Source organism: Coregonus clupeaformis, chromosome 14, assembly GCF_020615455.1.
Source record: "Coregonus clupeaformis isolate EN_2021a chromosome 14, ASM2061545v1, whole genome shotgun sequence".
In the NCBI taxonomy this organism is placed as follows: domain Eukaryota; kingdom Metazoa; phylum Chordata; class Actinopteri; order Salmoniformes; family Salmonidae; genus Coregonus; species Coregonus clupeaformis.
In genome coordinates this window covers 12,561,145-12,580,887 of record NC_059205.1, presented here as the reverse complement: position 1 = coordinate 12,580,887, position 19,743 = coordinate 12,561,145, and the positions used below count along the sequence as shown (strand labels likewise).

Below are 19,743 nucleotides of genomic sequence, written 5' to 3'. Positions count from 1 at the left end.
CTCGCCAATGTAAATGACCATAGACAAGAGATAAATCTAAGTAATTGTAGTAACAGAGATGGAGTCAAGACCCAAGAGCAGTTTATATGTTCAATTCCCATAACTCACTGCACAGGTAGTATTAAGTGAACAATCTTGACAAAATGAGTTGAGGGCCTACCAAGACCACAGTTATAGCCAAGTTTTCCCTCACAAATGCAAGTGATGCTACAATATCCAAATACAATACAGTGCATTCGGAAAGTATTCAGACCCCTTGACTTTTTCCACTTTGTTACGTTACAGCCTTTTTCTAAAATGGATTAAATAGTTTTTTTCTCTCATCAATCTACACACAATACCCCATAATGACAAAGCAAAAACAGATTTTTAGACATTTCTGCAAATGTATATTTTAATAAAAACGTAAATATTACATTTACATAAGCATTCAGACCCTTTACTCAGTACTTTGTTGAAGCACCTTTGGCAGCGATTACAGCCTCGAGTCTTCTTGGGTATGACGCTACAAGCTTGGCACACCTGTATTTGGGGAGTTTCTCCCGTTCTTCTCTACAGATCCTCTCAAGCTCTGTCAGGTTGGATGGGGAACATCGCTGCACAGCTATTTTCAGGTCTCTCCAGAGATGTTAGATCGGGTTCAAGTCTGGGCTCTGGCTGGGCCACTCAGGGACATTCAGAGACTTGTCCCGAAGCCACTCCTGTGTTGTCTTGGCTGTGTGCTTAGGGTCGTTGTCCTGTTGGAAGGTGAACCTTCGCCCCAGTCTGAGGTCCGCTCTGGAGCAGGCTTTCATCAAGAATCTCTCTGTACTTTGCTCTGTTCTTCTTTCCCTCGATCCCTACTAGTTTCCCAGTCCCTGCCGCTGAAAAACATCCTCACAGAATGATGCTGCCACCACCATGCTTCACCGTAGGGATGGTGACAGGTCTCCTCCAGACGTGAAGCTTGGCATTCAGGCCAAAGAGTTCAATCTTGGTTTCATCAGACCAAATAATCTTGTTTCTCATGGTCTGAGAGTCCTTTAGGTGCCTTTTGGCAAACCCCAAGCGGGCTGTCATGTGCCTTTTACTGAGGAGTGGCTTCTGTCTGGCCACTCTACCATAAAGGCCTGATTGGTGGAGTGCTGCAGAGATGGTTGTCCTTCTGGAAGGTTCTCCCATCTGTCAGAGTGAGCATCGGGTTCTTGGTCACCTCCCTGACCAAGGCCCTTTGCCCCCGATTGCTCAGTTTGGCTGGGCGGCCAGCTCTAGGAAGATTCTTGGTGGTTCCAAACTTCTTCCATTTAAGAATGATGGAGGCCACTGTTTTCTTGGGGACCTTCAATGCTGCAGACATTTTTTAGTACCCTTCCCCAGATTTGTGACTCGACACAATCCTGTCTCGGAGCTCTACGGACAATTCCTTCGACCACATGGCTTGGTTTTTGCTCCGACATGCATTGTCAACTGTGTGACCTTATATAGACAGGTGTGTGCCTTTCCAAATCAATTGAATTTACCACAGGTGGACTCCAATCAAGTTGTAGAAACATCTCAAGGATGATCAATGACAACAGGATGCACCTGAGCTCATTTTCGAGTCTCATAGCAAAGAGTCTAAATACTTATGTAAATAATGTATTTCTGTTTTTTATTTTTAATACATTTGCACAAAAATTGAAAAACCAGTTTTCGTGTTGTTATTATGGGTTATTGTGTGTTGATGAGGAAAAAGTGTATTAATCAATTTTAGAATAAGGCTGTAACGTAACTAAATGTGGAAAAAGTCAAGAGGTCTGAATACTTTCCGAATGCACTGTATATCCCTCTTCAATTTGAATTTTTGTTCCTGCCTTTTTTACAGCTCCACACACACAGTCAGTCGCACATACACACACACACAGACACACTTCTCACTAGCTCCAATAGGAAAATTATTTGGAAAATAACACTGGAAAGAACAATTGACTGTTTATGAAAAAAACAAAGTTAACAGGGTTGAGTTCAGTCCAAAGCATTGCCCCAAACCGATTATATTTCAGTAGTGCAAGGTCGGCATTTGTAGAATACAAATATGTACTTACCAAAGAAGCCCAGAAGAGGGAGAACAGCACCTTTCTTGGGCTGGGAGAGGATCCGAGTACAGATATATTTAAACCGTTATGAAAGGCATCCAGTGCTGCCTCTCTCCTCTGGTTTAAAGCCACTGCCCATACAGTATATATCAGAGGACAAGTCACGACTTCTAATAGAAATCTAGATACAGTTCCCTGATTCCTTGTATCTGTATCAATGTCTCTCGGTCGGTCGTCCATTCATTCATCCATCCATCCATCCATCCGTGTGTGTGTGTCCTGTCCCAGGTCTAATCCGTCACATCCGTTCATCCTCGGGGACGGAGCTGCCGTTTATGGGTCACAATTTATTAAGCTATTAACTTTTATCACCATTCCTTCACCATCACACACATGCCTCGAGCCCATGGATAGACCCTGGATGGGTGCTGGATGGACACACACACACACACACACACACTTACAGATACTGCACACACACAGTCCCTCGCCCATCACCTCATCGGTCTGAGGTTGTAAAAAGAGGGATATATTACTGGGCTTTTAGTGGCCGTGCATGTCACCTACTGGAGCCATACGGGACATATCACACACCAGCATAACACACAAATCACACACCTACTATTCACCACTAAGGGCACTGAGCTGTGTTTGTTTTGTGTGTGTGTGTGTGTGTGTGTGTGTGTGTGTGTGTGTGTGTGTGTGTGTGTGTGTGTGTGTGTGTGTGTGTGTGTGTGTGTGTGTGTGTGTGTGTGTGTGTGTGTGTGTGTGAGTGAGTGAGTGAGTGAGTGAGTGAGTGAGTGAGTGAGTGAGTGAGTGAGTGAGTGAGTGAGTGAGAGTGTGTGTGTGTGTAAATGGGTTTCAGTGGAAATAAATGTAATGTTGATGATTACACAATTCCATAGGCAAAGGTTGGTGTATTTTAAGAGTGTTACTGTAAAATTACACACAGATTAAATGGATTGAAATGTTATGTAATTGTGTGTGGGTGTAGTGCATGAGCTTGTGTATGTGTGTATTACTATGTGTACTTGGTGTGTACATGGTGTGTGTGTGTGTGTTTACGAGTGTGCGTACTGTGTTCACTGAAGCAAGGCAGGTTAGATCTCATTAAATGTTCTTCCTGGCAACAAGGGGGAAAAACCTCATTTCAGAATCCCTAGTGCTGTAAGAGAGAACACAATGTACAGTACATAGTTCCAAACTAAGGTGACTTGTATTCTGGAGTGTTGGCACAAGAATGCTGTGTTGGTGTGTGAAATCAAACGAGTGAAAACATGTCACTGGTACTAGAACACCAATAAAACTAGTATTGAAGTTTTGGAACACCGCTCCATATTAAAATGGGATGACGACAGTAGCTGCAAAACAATCAATCAATCAGTCCATCCGTCCGTCCGTCCACAATCTACAGTACCAGTCTAAAGTTTGGACACACCTACTCATTCAAGGGTTTTTCTTTGTTTTAACTATTTTCTACATTGTAGAATAATAGTGAAGACATCAAAACTATGAAATAACACATATGGAATCATGTAGTAACCAAAAAAGTGTTAAACAAATCAAAATATATTTGAGATTCTTCAAAGTAGCCACCCTTTGCCTTGATGACAGCTTTGCACACTCTTGGCATTCTCTCAACCAGCTTCATGAGGTAGTCACCTGGAATTAATTTCAATTAACAGGTGTGCCTTCTTAAAAGTTAATTTGTGGAATTTCTTTCCTTCTTAATGTGTTTGAACCAATCCGTTGTGTTGTGAGAAGGTGGGGGGGGGGGTATACAGAAAATAGCCCTATTTGGTACAAGACCAAGTCAATATTATGGCAAGAACAGCTCAAATAAGCAAAGAGAAATGACAGTGCATCATTACTTTAAGACATGAAGGTCAGTCAATACGGAACATTTCAAGAACTTTGAAAGTTTCTTCAAGTGCAGTCGCAAAAACCATCAAGCGCTATGATGAAACTGGCTCTCATGAGGACCGCCACAGGAAAGGAAGACCCAGAGTTACCTCTGCTGCAGAGGATAAGTTCATTAGTTACCAGCCACAGAAATTGCAGCCCAAATAAATGCTTCACAGAGTTCAAGTAACAGACACATCTCAACATCAACTGTTCAGAGGAGACTGCGTGAATCAGGCCTTCGTGGTCGAATTGCTGCAAAGAAACCACTACTAAAGGACACCAATAAGAAGAAGAGACTTGCTTGGACCAAGAAACATGAGCAATGGACATTAGACATGTGGAAATCTGTCCTTTGGTCTGATGAGTCCAAATTTGAGAATTCTGGTTCCAACTGCCGTGTCTTTGTGAGACGCAGAGTAGGTGAACGGATGATCTCCGCATGTGTGGTTCCTACCGTGAAGCATGGAGGAGGAGGTGTGAAGGTGTGGGGGTGCTTTGCTGGTGACACTGTCTGTGATCTATTTAGAATTCAAGGCACACTTAACCTGCATGGCTACCACAGCATTCTGCAGCGATATGCCATCCCATCTGGTTTGCGCTTAGTGGGACTATCGTTTGTTTTTCAACAGGACAATGAATCAAAACACACCTCCAGGCTGTGTAAGAGCTATTTGACCAAGGAGAGGGATGGAGTGCTGCATCAGATGACCTGGCCTCCACAATCACCCGACCTCAACCCAATTGAGATGGTTTGGGATGAGTTGGACTGCAGAGTGAAGGAAAAGCAGCCAACAAGTGCTCAGCATATGTGGGAACTCAAATATAAAATATATTTAGATTTAACACTTTTTTGGTTACTACATGATTCCATATGTGTTATTTCATAGTTTTGATGTCTTCACTGTTATTCTACAATGTAGAAAATAGTAAAAATAAAGAAAAACCCTTGAATGAGTAGGTGTCCAAACTTTTGACTGGTACTCTATATCTATTTATCTATCTATAGTATCTATAGCACAAACACACACACACCCCTCAAGTGATAAGAACCCATTAGTCATAATAGCAACGCTGTCATCGACACGAGGCCTCCCCTCGTTTCCTTGTCATCCTATTTATTGCCCTTCTCTTATGTGCAACACCGTTTCCTTGGCAACTTGGGTCCTCTCCAGTTTGGGGGAGCTGTGTTTATTAAAGATGCATGGTGATTAATTGTGGGACTTGAGACTTTGTTGGGTATAGTAACATCACTGACTCTGACAATACTTCCATATTGAGCAATTTCCCAAATAGAAGATAATTATGTGCTAGTTAAAAATGGAAAGAGTGCTAATCAGAAGTAGATGTTATTTTTTAAAAGAGAGAGAGGGGTGAATTGGATTGTTGACTAAAATACATGAGCTGGATCGGCAAACAAGGCAAGAGCAAGTGGAGCCCAGAATTATTTTGGGACACCATAGAAATAGGTTGACAGTCTCCATCTCTCTCTGTCTCTCTTACCCGTTCTCTTTCCCTGCAGTCCATATCTTTGTTTCTACTCCTCAATAATTGGCCCCTTGAGGATAAATAAAGTGTATTGAATTGAACATGTCTCTCGTTTCACTTAAACATTTTTGTCACAATTGACACCTGCTGTAAACACCTCCGGGAGGACTTGTAGCTTGTCTTTCCAACTTCAGCGTGGCAAGGGGAGTAGCCAGAGGCCCCCTTGTGTCCTGTCAAAATTTCTGGTCCAGATGTTACACAAAGAGTCATGTTAATGAGAACAGCTCAGCCACTGTAAACTGGAATTGAATAGTGTCCAATAACCTTTGACATTTTACTAGAGTTTTTTAGCCCTGTATGCAGCTGCTGTTTGTAGGGTCTAAGGCGCCGAGATTTTCCTGTCCATTTAACAACCAGGGAAAACCCAGAGCCTTACCCATGACTGAAGCTGGAATAACCATCCTTCTCTTTATATTCCCCAGGGGCGCAACTTTGGTTTTAGAAGTGGGGGGACATAACTTGGTGGGGGGTCTGGGGGTCCTCCAATTTTGGGGGGCATCTAAAGCTCATTTCCTGCATTTCTACATACTCTAATATGACCCATGGCCCTTCTAGCTGTCTCTATTTAGAACAACATAAAGTAAGTAAAAATGCCCAGTCATCAAGCTAGGTAAGAGGTCATTATTAAATATTTTTATGTGATTGATAAGACTGAACTAGATCAATGATAATTAAATAATCAATAGTGTTGCACCTTTAACCAATAGCCTAACAAATGAACAACTCTTACAAATAAAGTACAAAGACCTTTGATTGTCTTTATTAAGACATCCTCTATATAACATTTCAGCGAGACTGCCAAGCCAGCCCGAGCTGCCTGCACGCCCAACCCCCACCAGTCTTGTCAATAACTCAACTCTCCCAACACAACTTCCTTCCCATCTTTTTTTATTTTTTATGTCTCAAGGAAAGGTTTTGAAAACAAACGTTTTATAAAAACACACATACACCTTAACACAGAAAAAGTACACCCACCATATAATTCATATCATAGGCCTAATAGTACTGTAGAGCTCTTTTTACTTGCACACAATATAGCTGGGTCACCCTGTCCTGTCCCTAGGGTCCCATGGCCCTGCAGCGCCCCAACCCAACACACCCCACTCAGCTTTAGGATCTTAGTGAAACATTCATTATTGGTTTCAGGTGTGTTAGGCCAAAGCCAGAGTGTCAACCAACTGGTAGGACTGAGCAGCCCAGCAGCTAGGGATTGCTTAAATAAGTATCTCCCCTGACGTGGGCATGTTTTCAATACAGACTCCTTTTGTCGTACTGTATTCCATATAAGGCATCAAGACCTTATGAAACTTCGCATTTCTTCCATCCATTGTGGGAGGATAACCAACCTTCCAATTAATGGCAATGCATTTCTTAGCCGCTATAAATGCTAGGTTACACAGTTTCTTCTGATGACAGTGTCCAGTATCAACATTTCCAAGCAAACAAAAACAGGGAGAAGGGTGAATCTGTAGACATGCTGAGATAAAAGATCATACTCTTTGCCAGAATTCAGCCAGCCTTCACAAGACCATAACATATGCAAATATGTCTCCTTTTGTGTTTTACACCTCCAGAAGAATAATTATTTCTGTGTGCATGATATTCAGTTTCACAGGCATATAGTACGTTCTATGGATGGTCTTGAACTGCAGTAATTTATGTCTGAGATTATATGAGCATGACTGGGCATTCTAACATATCTGTATCCATTCATCATCATCATCATCATCATCAATAGCGTCTCCCAGGTCTTCCTCACATTTTTGTTTGACATGTTTTGTGTCATTGGGAAAAGCTTCTATCAACCCTCGAGACAGTTTGGAAATCATTGAACTTTCTTGCATGTCCAGTGTTTGCTGCACAGAGAAAATAAAGATAGTGAGCTAGCTAGCTAGCGTTAGCCAACTTTTGGCTAGCTCTGCTAGCTAATGGTACATCATCAAATGTACTTCTGTTGAAACGGGACAAAACAAAGGCTACAAAACATTTCCATACACAACAGCTGTTAGATACTCCTACCTGACAGATACTGTAGCTAGAGGCTAGCTAGAGCTGAACTGGCTGTGGTAGCTACTAGCTAGCTAACTAGCTGCTAGTAGTTCATTCACTTCAGTCGAGAGGGGATGAAACATTAGCTAACGTAACATGTCAGTTACACTACTAGCTCAGCACTGGGAATATATATTTTTCTTCTGTCAAACAGCAGTTACCTTGCCAGCTAGACCAGTCAACTAAAGAATAGCCAGTTTCTGCTCTGCTTGTTTTTACAACTCGGAGCGGAACACAGTCAGCAGCTGCCTCTGTTCATCTCTCCCGTGCTGGTCCTATACGCCAGCCTTTCAGAAGCGTTGCCTTCACACAGCCTGTCCGCATGCTCTGTGGTATCTGTGCGGTCCTAAATCCAGCCGACTGAAACCGGAAAATAGCCTACCCGACCGTTCCGCATGGCCCTAAAGCACACTGGAGCCACGTTTTGTATCACACTGCAATGATAAAACTGGGGGGGGTTGAAAGTTGCACCCCTGCAATTCCCATCATCCCCAAGGAAAGTCACTCTCCAGAAGAGATATACACCTTGCCCCTTTTCACGCCTCATCTGCCAAGGTCCCTCAACAGCAGCTAAATGCCGCTTTATCGCCATTTTACCACTTAAGAGAAAATGGATGCTGGATAACGTACACAAAGCATATGGGAGGAGAGATTAAGTATCTGTTGCCAAGGTTATTTTCCCATTTTATTCTGTCGGTAACAATTTGTCTTTATAGGCTTCACAGTTGTAAGCATCCACTAGCAAAGTAGGTACCCGAGAGCCTTGCATAGTTGCGAGCAAGCATTGAATTAGTTCTAGGTCGACTATCAGAGTTTATGAATATCTGTGAAAGTTAAAGAAATAGTCCATATACCTACTTCCGAATAGCCCCATTTCAATCCTTCGTATTAAAGGTCCCGCACATTCATCCTATTTCCCAAGTAAAAATGGCCTTTGAATGGCCAAAACATCACCCATAATATTTTTACAGTATTAAAATGCTCAGAATTGAAGAAATTCGACCTCTAACTGGGCAGGGAGCAGGGAGCTTATATTCATGAGCTCCCCTTGACTGACAGCTCTTTGAAACACCCTTGTGATTGTTGCCAGGTAACAAGGTAAACAATGGGCCACACGTCCTTGATGACTAGGTAAACAATGGGCTACGTCATTCCAAGCCTAAATATACTGAACAAAAATATAAACACAACATGTAAAGTGTTGGTTCCATGTTTCATGCACTGAAATAAAAGATCCCAGAAATGTTCCATACGCACAAAAAGCGTATTTCCCTCATATTTTGTGCACAAATTTGTTTACATCCCTGTTCTCTCATTCTCTTTTGCCAAGATAATCCATCCACCTAACAGGTGTGGCATATCAAGAAGCTGATTAAACAGCATGATCATTACACAGGTGCACCTTGTGCCGGGGACAATTAAAGGCCACTCTAAAATGTGCAGTTTTGTCACACAACAGAGTGCTACAGATGTCTCAAGTTTTGAGGGAGCGTGCAATTGGCATTCTGACTGCAGGAATGTCCACCAGAGCTGTTGCCAGATAATTTAATGTTCATTTCTCTACCATAAGCCGCCTCCAATGCCGTTTTAGAGAATTTGGCAGTACGTCCAACCGGCCTCACAACCGCAGACTACGTGTAACCACGTCAGCCCAGGACCTCCACATCAGGCTTCTTCACCTGCGACCAGCTGATGAAACTGTAGGTTTGCACAACCAACAAATGTCTGCACAAACTGTCAGAAACCATCTCAGGGAAGCTCATCTGCATGCTTGTCGTCCTCACCAGGGTCTTGACCTGACTGCAGTTCGGCATCGTAACAGACTTCAGTGGGCAAATGCTCACCTTCGATGGCCACTAGCACACTGGAGAAGTGTGCTCTTCACCGATGAATCCCGGTTTCAACTGTACCAGGCAGATGGCAGACAGCGTGTATGGTATCGTTTGGGCAAGCGGTTTGCTGATGTCAACGTTGTGAACAAAGTGCCCCATGGTGGTGGTGGGGTTATGGTTGGGCAGGCATAAGCTACGGACCACGAACACAATTGCATTTTATTGATGGCACTTTGAATGCACAGAGATACCATGACGAGATCCTGAGGCCCATTGTCGTGCCATTCATCTGCCGCCATCACCTCATGCTTCAACATAATAATGCATGGCCCCATGTCACAAGGACCTGTACACAATTCCTGGATGCTGAAAATGTCCCAGTTCTTCCGAGACCTGCATACTCAACAGACATGTCACCCATTGAGCATGTTTGGGATGCTCTGGATTGACAGCATGTCCCAGTTCCCCTCAATATCCAGCAACTTCGCACAACCATTGAAGAGGAGTGGAACAACATTCCACAGGCCACAATCAACAGCCTGATCAACTCTATGCGAAGGAGATGTATAGTGTTGCATGAGGCAAATGGTGGTCACACCAGATACTGACTGGTTTTCTGATCCACGCCCCTCCTTTAAAAAAAAAAACAAGGTATCTGTGACCAACAGATGCATATCTGTATTCCCAGTCGTGAAATAGATTAAGGTCTAATGAACTTATTTCAATTGAATGATTTCCTTATATGAACTGTGACTCAGTAAAATATTTTGAAAGTGTTGCATGTTGCATTTATACTTTTGTTCAGTGTAGTATACCTCACCCCATTATCTCTGCAAAATGCTCTCATAGTCAACAGAGATGATCATGGACTGTTGGATATCAGACAAAGACGCAATACACAACTGTTCTTCTATCGTAACTAATTACAGAATACACTTCACTGATACACTTCACAATAATTAGTAAAGCCTGAGTCACCTTAGAAGCTTAGACATAAGGGAATGCACATGAAAACAGCATACAATAAGTGTACTGGACAATTTATTGGTGCCTCTGCATTAGCATTATCAATGACAATATGTTCAGCATTACATGTATTGATCAGACAGGCCAGCATAGCCAAAATATTGATCAACATAAATACTCATGAGAAATAAACGTGATAAATTATTTGACAGGAAAAAAATACATTAGAGACATAAACCAAATATTGGCACCCGGACACCATACAGTGTACAGGACCCCATTGATTCGTACAATTTGTAACACTCATCTCCCATCCGAATGCTTGAAAAAAACAATACAATGCTACATAATGTGATGTCATAGCACGTAAAAGTTAATTACCTAGGCTTTAGGAAATGCAACCAACTACAGAGATTGATGGGGAGGGGAGGGGGAGAGGAGAGGGACCCAGGTACTCCGCTTAAATCAAGCAGGCATCAGTCACCCACTTGGGTTCAGTCTTCCCCAAGATTAAAGCGGGAGACAAATCCAGCTGTGGCCACCTCCTTGTCAGGCCTCTCACACTGGGCAGACAGGGGTCCTGGGATGGACAGCTTGCACAGCTTTCCCACATACGGCTCTGGATCAAGGGTGATCTCGTTGGAGAGGAGATCCAGGAGCCTTTCTACGTAGCCTGTAATGTTTTTGAAAAGGGAAATGTTTGTTAAATGGGTAGTGAATTTAATTTCCTTTTATTTACTGTTCTGAGTTGATGCTATCAATTTGTTTATGTAGCGACCTACTCATTCTACAATGTGTTTTCTGGTATTTTTGAATAATTTGAAATATGCAATATTTGTTTGTACACTTTTTGGTTAAACTTTTCAATGTTTGTATTTGGAACGTGTGTGCCTGAAATGCTCAATTGATTTGAAATGAATAACTATAATAATAATTTATTACATTTATATAGCGCTTTTCCTAGAATCTCAAAGCGCTTCAAGAGCAAAAAACATGCAGTATATGACAGTTCAACCACCATGACTTACTGTATGCTGTGTCTGGCTTCACATCATATCCCCTCTTCTTTGCCTTGGGAAAACTGATTTTGTATCACAACATTCCTGCTGTGGTGGTTGCCTGGGAAGCTGTTCAGACAGAGTCGATGTTGAATTCACTAAAATGTCTATCATTACCGCTTGAGGATAGTGGAAAGACAAAAAGAGATGGAAAGTGAAATAGTAATCCCCCCCAATCATCATGATTAGCCCCAATGACACAAGCTGCAGTGCATTCAGAAAGTATTCAGACCCCTTGACTTCTTCCGCATTTTGTTACGTTACAGCCTTATTCTAAAATGTATTAAATAAATGTTTTCCCTCAACAATCTACACACAATACCCCATAATGCACAGCTATTTTCAGGTCTCTCCAGAGACGTTCAATCGGGTTCAAGTCCGGGCTCTGGCTGAGCCACTCAAGGATATTCAGAGACTTGTCCTGAAGCCACTCTTGTGTTGTCTTCATCAAGGATCTCTCTGTACTTTGCTCCATTCATCTTTTCCTCGATCCTGACTGGTCTCCCAGTCCCTGCAGCTGAAAACCATCCCCACAGCATGATGCTGCCACCACAATGCTTCACCGTAGGGATGGTGCCAGGTTTCCTCCAGACGTAACGCTTGACATTCAGGCCAAAGAGTTCAATCTTGGTTTCATCAGACCAGAGAATCTTGCTTCTCATGGTCTGAGTCCTTTAGGTGCCTTTTGGCAAACTCCAAGTGGGAGGTGCCTTTTACTGAGGAGTGGCTTCCATCTGGCCACTCTACCATAAAGGCCTGATTGGTGGAGTGCTGCAGAGATGGTTGTCCTTCTGGAAGGTTCTCCCATCTCCACAGAGGAACTCTGGAGCTCTGTCAGGGTGACCATCGGGTTCTTGGTCACCTCCCTGACCAAGGCCCTTCTCCCCCGATTGCTCAGTTTGGCCGGGCGGCCAGCTTTAGGAAGAGTCTTGGTGGTTCCAAACTTCTTCCATTTAAGAATGATGGAGGCCACTGTGTTCTTGGGGACTTTCAATGCTGCAGAAATGTCTTGGTACCCTTCCCCAGATCTGTGCCTCGACACAATCCTGTCTCGGAGCTCTACGGACAATTCCTTCGACCTCATGGCTTGGTTTTGCTCTGACATGCACTGTCAACTGTGGGACCTTATGTAGACAGGTGTGTGCCTTTCCAAATGATGTCCAATCAATTTAATTTACCACAGGTGGACTCCAATCACGTTATAGAAACATCTCAAGGATGATCAATGGAAACAGGATGCACTTGAGAGGTCTCATAGCAAAGGGTCTGAATACTTATGTAAATAAGGTATTTATGTTTTTATGTTTTATTTTTTTAGCAAACATTTCTAGAAACCTGTTTTCACTGTCATTATGGGGTATTGTGTGTAGATTGATGAGGAAAAATAAATAATTTAATCAATTTAAAATAAGGCTGTAACGTAATAAAATGGGTAAAAAGTCAAGGGGTCTGAATACTTTCCGAATGCACTGTGTATGTGTTGTGATAATTGCGTTGTTTGCGCTATAACCTGTTAGTTCATATGCCTTGACACCGTGATATATAGGCTTAAGGCTGAGACAATAAGAAGACACAGTGGCAGAATAAATTTAACCACCTTTGTTTCATCACCAAACCGGAGATCATCATCTGTCTGGTAAAGTCCACAAAACATATTGCATGTAACAAACAGTTAGTTACATGACCTACAGCATGGTCAACAAAGTTAATTCTCAGACTACTAAACAACTATTGATTTAGAACCACAAGTTACCGCAAGTCGCAAAGAAAACAGTTGCTGCCTCCACTATTCCATCACCATTTCAACATAATCTAATCACCTATGCTTAGTCTAATACAGTGCCAACTAAAAGACACCCAAAACGATTTAGTCCAATCAACGTAAGCTAAATATGATCTGACTGTCCATGTTACTGGTGTGGGGGTGTGTGTGTGTATATGTGTGTCCGTTATAATCATTGGCCAGTACGGAGAATTAAGTCAAACCAAGTCAAAATCCCTATCTCCATCCATTGACGATTTTAGCTAGCTAGCTAGCCAGCCACCAGAGGACAACAACACAACGAGATGCAACAATTCAAGTTTTCTGTCAATAACGTTTTGCTTCTAATGTGATGTGATTGATGTGAAGCCAAATCCAAACTGTCTTCCCTTGACACTTTTTTTTGGTGCGCTAAGGACCATTCACAGCTGAGCTAACTCAGTTTAGCTCAACACTGATTGGCTATTTTTTTATTTTTTATCAAGGGAGGCCAAATGCTCCCCATGAATACATGCCACTGTATTATGGTCAGCGTTTGCAAGATCCACTGATCCACTGTTAATGATGGTACAGCATCCATCTTCAGGATTAGTTTCCTGAAATGTAAGACCCATAGAATGTTCTCCCCAGTTGATAAAGCAACTTCGCGCAACCTGATCGTAATTTCCGGTGCAGCCTGTCCACCCGAAATGAAAAGCAGCCACTGCTGTCAGATGTCTTCATTCTTCGGAATATAGTGTAACTTTAAATGAACACTATGGCATCCAGTCACAACAAAGTGTAAGTACAGTAACTTGCTAGCTAAAAGTCACAACACAGATGAAGGGGTTAGTTACTAGTATCGTTCTGCTTGAGCTATCTTATGGTTTGTAAACAAAGCCGTATAATGCGCACATGATGACGGATTTAAGGCGTTGTACCATTGGTGTATAAAATGTCAGATAATACGTGACATTGCATAATGCCAGAAGTAAGGCCTGCCTCCTGAATCCAAGCGGTTGACATGGGGGTGGGGACCAGTAACTTTATGATCAACTTTGTCAATGTACCAGCTACAGTAATATTTCATACTTGGGTCAACCTACTATAATATGCCATTTAGCAGACGCTTTTATCCAAAGCGACTTACAGTCACGTGTGCATACATTTTTACGTACGGGTGGTCCCGGGGATCGAACCCACTACCCTGGCGTTACAAGCGCCATGCTCTACCAATTGAGCTACAGAGGACCACTATGAACTGGTTTCATCCAAATTGATGAAAAACATGATTTTCACTGTTCAGGACCTTTAACAATACCCCTTCACAAGAAGTTCCTGCAAGTACCTATACCCACCTGCGAATTCTGTGGGATCCACAGGACCAGGATTAAAGAACACTGTTTTAAAGAGAAGAGTAAATTAGAGTTTGGAGAGTGATCAATATATCCTGCTCGTGTCCTTGTACTCAAACAGAATGATGCCAACAGACCTTTGATCAAACCCCATGTAGTCTTGTTTTTCAATTACATTTGAGCTGCTTCCAAAAGATGAGGCTGGCACGGAAGAGCAGTATCACGCTGTCTGGCATTGATTTCCAATACAGCTATCCCTTACACATCGAGATAGGGAGACTGGAGACTTAGGCGGATTATGTGAAACTCTGATATCACATTGTTCAGCAGAGATGTAAGCCCCGGTCTGGCAGATGTCCGCTCCATTATCCCAGATGTCTGCTCCATTATCCCGAGTGCCACATTTGAGATGTGCACTTAGCACTCCCTTTGAATATCTATCATTTTCACTTACGCACAAGTCCGTGTATCAGCTTAGCACAGGTCCGTGTATCCGTGCTAAGGTAAAGGCTGTACAGGTTATATTTATAGCTAGCCGTCTGATCGACGCATAAACATTCACTTGTTAAAATGTAAATTAAACTGCAGGCTTTGAGATTCAATGGTTAAGCTTAGTGGAGTGGTTTGGAAGCGAGAAGGAAGCCAATTTGCTGGCCTCTACCATTCTCAAGAGGGTAAATCCTCTTCAGACTTATTTAAGATGTTCCAAGGAAGAGTACACTTGGATTCAGCACTGATCATCCACTTAATATATCTCTAATCATTTCTAGGGATCATAGAAAATGATCACTAGGGGGAAAACTCCTCAGCTTGTAACTACAGTTTTCTCAGCGTAATGGACAAGATGTGATGCTGAGAAAGATGGAGAGTGGGAGGCAAGTAGAGATGGAGAGAGAGAGGTAGGTAGAGATGGAAAGATAGAGGTACTGTAAATTAGAGATTGAGAGAGAGGTAGGTTAGAGATGAAAGAGAGGTAGGTTAGAGATGAAAGAGAGAGGTAGGTTAAAGACGGAAAGAGTGAGGTAGGTTAGAGATGGAAAGAGAGGTAGAGATGGAAAGAGAGAGGTAGGTTAGAGATGGAAAGAGAGAGGTAGGTTAGAGATGGAAAGAGAGAGGTAAGGTAGAGATAGAAAGAGAGAGGTAGGTAGAGATGGAAAGAGAGAGGTAGGTTAGAGATGGAAAGAGAGAGGTAGGTTAGAGATGGAAAGAGAGAGGTAGGTAGAGATGGAAAGAGAGGTAGAGATGGAAAGAGAGAGGTAGGTTAGAGATGGAAAGAGAGGTAGGTTAGAGATGGAAAGAGAGGTAGGTTAGAGATGGAAAGAGAGGTAGGTTAAAGACGGAAAGAGTGAGGTAGGTTAGAGATGGAAAGAGGGGTAGGTTAGAGATGGAAAGAGAGAGGTATGGTAGAGATGGAAAGAGAGAGGTAGGTAGAGATGGAAAGAGAGAGGTAAGGTAGAGATGGAAAGAGAGAGGTAGGTAGAGATGGAAAGAGAGAGGTAGGTAGAGATGGAAAGAGAGAGGTAGGTTAGAGATGGAAAGAGCGAGGTAGGTTAGAGATGGAAAGAGCGAGGTAGGTTAGAGATGGAAAGAGCGAGGTAGGTTAGAGATGGAAAGAGAGAGGTAGGTTAGAGATGGAAAGAGAGAGGTAGGTTAGAGATGGAAAGAGAGAGGTAGGTTAGAGATGGAAAGAGAGAGGTAGGTAGAGATGGAAAGAGAGGTAGAGATGGAAAGAGAGAGGTAGGTTAGAGATGGAAAGAGAGAGGTAGGTTAGAGATGGAAAGAGAGAGGTAGGTAGAGATGGAAAGAGAGGTAGAGATGGAAAGAGAGAGGTAGGTTAGAGATGGAAAGAGAGAGGTAGGTTAGAGATGGAAAGAGAGAGGTAGGTTAGAGATGGAAAGAGAGGTAGGTTAGAGATGGAAAGAGAGGTAGAGATGGAAAGAGAGAGGTAGGTAGAGATGGAAAGAGAGAGGTAGGTTAGAGATGGAAAGAGAGAGGTAGGTAGAGATGGAAAGAGAGGGGTAGGTTAGAGATGGAAAGAGAGAGGTAGGTAGAGATGGAAAGAGAGGGGTAGGTTAGAGATGGAAAGAGAGAGGTAGGTTAGAGATGGAAAGACCGAGGTAGGTTAGAGATGGAAAGAGAGGGGTAGGTTAGAGATGGAAAGAGAGAGGTATGGTAGAGATGGAAAGAGAGAGGTAGGTTAGAGAAAGAAAGAGAGAGGTAAGGTAGAGAAATAGAGAGCTAGGTACAGATATAAAAAGGGGGGTAGGGAGTTAAGTCAGCTGAGGTCGAGGGACGATGAGGTTACACATGAGGTTACACACCTTCCCCGTCCTCCCTAAACAAACACACAGCTGGCAGCCCAGCCTTGTGCCACAGAGGAGATCACCGTCCCAGAAAACAAGGGCTTTTTTCATTCATTTTGCTTTTATTCACATTTCAGATCTGCTAACGACAGCACTGTCCATACATTTCACTGTGTGTGCCCCAGTATGGCCCTGGTGTCTATTCACAGCAGGCAGATATAGATTAAAACCATCAGTGATCGTATAATAATAATAATAATAATAATAATAATAATAATAATAATAATAAAAGCAGCATCCTGTTAAAAAAAGCCTTAGGGTGACAGAGCTGATCATCATCTCCCATATTGGTGTAGTATATTTACCTGAAAGTAACCATCATTATCAATTAAAAAAAGGAACTACCTCATGATAAATAAATAGTCATAACATCATCATATCATCGTCGTCGTCATCAAAATCATAATCCACACTCACAATAAAATATAGGGTACAAACTTAGTAAGTAAAAAAAGTGACTCAAGCATTTGAGAAAAAAATGATTGCTAGGTGTGTGTGTGTGGTCATCCACCCCCCTCCCCAAATGGCTGCTGTGCCATTGTTCATGTAGTAGTGTACTATAGCTTCCCCTTGCATTACTTGATGTAGATCCAGAAAAACTAGGTTTGCCTAGATCTAGTAAGACTAGAACTGGCATAGTCCTTTAATTGGTCCTTTAACACAGCAGGGAAGATATTGTATGGTACCAGTGGGCTCCAGGCCCGTTGAAGTGGAAATGGACCCAAACACATTTGAGCCCTGTGGAAATGTCCTGTGTCTGTCTGCTGACTGGACTGACATAATAGGAGACCTTGAGTATAGTGTATCCAGTAGCAGTGATATGAGTTCAAAGGCCTCCCGGGATATTTTGTGTGCTTTCTAGGTGCAGTAGCCTCCTAAAACCACCACTCATTGCCATACTTCAAAGTGACCGTGGACCATACCATTCTGTCAAACAGGGTCTTCATTGGAAGAGAGCCACAGCCATCAATCATTAAAAAAGTCCAAAACGGGTCAAAACCCAGAAACTCGAGTACCCATCATCCTCCGGTCAAAAAGTGTACATCCATTAATCTCAGAGCTATAGCCCACAGTGTAAACATTCCGCTTCCTGCGTCCGCCGGCGTTCATTCAAACCCCCTCTCGTTCTCTTCATCTTCCGTCACACTTAGTTCATCATGGTTTCCGTCCGGATGGTCCCAGTTGGTGGTGCGCGGTACTGGTTCTGGTCATTGGTACTGGTCTGGTCAGGCGGTACTGGTCTGGTCAGGTGGTACTGGTCTGGTATTTGGTACGGGTCTGGTCAGGCGGTACGGGTCTGGTCATGCGGTACGGGTCTGGTCATGCGGTACGGGTCTGGTCATTGGTACAGGAGGTAATTCTTGAGAGACTGGGGTAAGGGCAGGGTCTCGATCTCCTGGAGGCGCTCTCGGCCCAACGCCACCCGGGTGGCACGACGACACAGGTCCATCAGGGGGAGGGGCTCCGCTGTAACCAGGAAGAGAAGAGGAAAGGTTAGTTGGTGGTTTTTACAAGGTAAAAGGTCAGCAAAATACAGAATTCACTTTTCAATGTGCGTGACAAGGGAAGAGTATCTCTGACAGTGATGGTGTGTTCCCCTGCACATGTGTATCAGACCAGTACATGCATGTGAATGCATCTGTGGTAATGTGTATGTGTTTGACTATGCACAAAAGAGAGTGTGATAGCGTTGTTGTAATTCCCTTCCTAATGGCAACACTGCTTCGTTGTGTATTGTAGTGTTTTGGGACAGCAACCTTGTTATCTAACTAACAGAAATTACAGGTTTTATTTCACCCTTGCCATGAGCTTGTTAGCTCATACTGCTCTCTGATTGGCCCATTAGCTCAATTACATCACACGGCTGGGTGGATGGATGGCAGGGGTGGTGGGCATGTCCCTGCCCGCAAAACTCTGTGACCCTTGCCATCACTGCCAGTGGAGGATCTCCCAGGGATAGAGGATGCTAAGAAATGGTGCGCAAAGACAAGGAGCACTCATTGATATAGAGAGAGAGAGCTCATGAGAGAGAGAGAGCGAGAGAGCGAGAGAGCGAGAGAGCGAGAGAGCGAGAGAGCGAGAGAGAGAGAGAGAGAGAGAGAGAGAGAGAGAGAGAGAGAGAGAGAGAGAGGAGTCTATCGCAGTGATGCCTCCTTGTAAGACGACATCCCACTGTTGCTGTTGCCTGAGGGATGCAACGGCGCTTTATTGTAAGTCGTGCTACACTTTGACGGAGTCGTGCTACAGTACAGCTTTGACAAAGAAACCAGAGACTGATATGTTGGCCACTGAAATAAATGAGTGAAGCAATGAGTACAATTTAGATGGATAACCATAACTGGTAACAGTTACTAGGTCAGGGGTCGGCAACAGGCATTCAGTGGATTCAGGAATTCAGATAAAAATGAGTTTAATTTAGGAAATCTGTTCACCTAGTTTTCCCACAATAATAAAAAAAAAAAAAGATATGTGATCGTGTCTCAATGTAATCAAGGTATGAAATTGTTGTTATTTTCAAATATAATCTATTTTTGGGCTTGGTTGTAGTCAATTTGCAGTGTACTAATTATTATAATTATTTTCAGCCCCCTCGACCATCCGCTCCGACAAAAATCATCCCGCAGCTGAATCTAGTTGCCTACCCCTGTACTAGGTAAATACAACAAATTTCACAAGGTATTGCCTCAGAGTTTGCTGACACATCGACACAGCCAACATTTTACCCTGAAAAACACTCATCATCACCACCTGTTCTCCTACCAGCATCGCTGAGCTTAAGGTTAAACCCACATGTTAGAGAGACCTGTCACACACATGCGCGCACGCACACCAGCAAACGCGCGCACATACACACACGCGCACACACACTCCTATC

The 19,743-nt window shown here is 43.1% G+C and overlaps 1 protein-coding gene and 1 long non-coding RNA gene across 3 annotated transcripts in view; both read right to left on the bottom strand.

Moving 5' to 3' along the window:
* Positions 1-10,409: 10,409 nt before the first annotated feature.
* On the bottom strand, positions 10,410-11,587 carry LOC121581467. The gene is made up of 2 exons (XR_006003209.2): positions 11,380-11,587; positions 10,410-11,024 (listed from the first exon to the last, which is right to left on the bottom strand). It is a non-coding gene; the product is annotated as an uncharacterized LOC121581467 (long non-coding RNA).
* Positions 11,588-16,910: 5,323 nt separating this feature from the next.
* LOC121580778 (SPRY domain-containing SOCS box protein 4-like) overlaps positions 16,911-19,743 on the bottom strand; it is a 134,513-nt gene continuing 131,680 nt past the window's right edge. For both annotated transcript variants that reach the window (XM_041895808.2, XM_041895807.2), the window contains one exon: positions 16,911-18,335. In XM_041895808.2, coding sequence (XP_041751742.1) covers positions 18,208-18,335 — 128 coding nt within the window. In that variant the 3' untranslated portion in view covers positions 16,911-18,207. The remainder of the gene's footprint in view (positions 18,336-19,743) is intronic.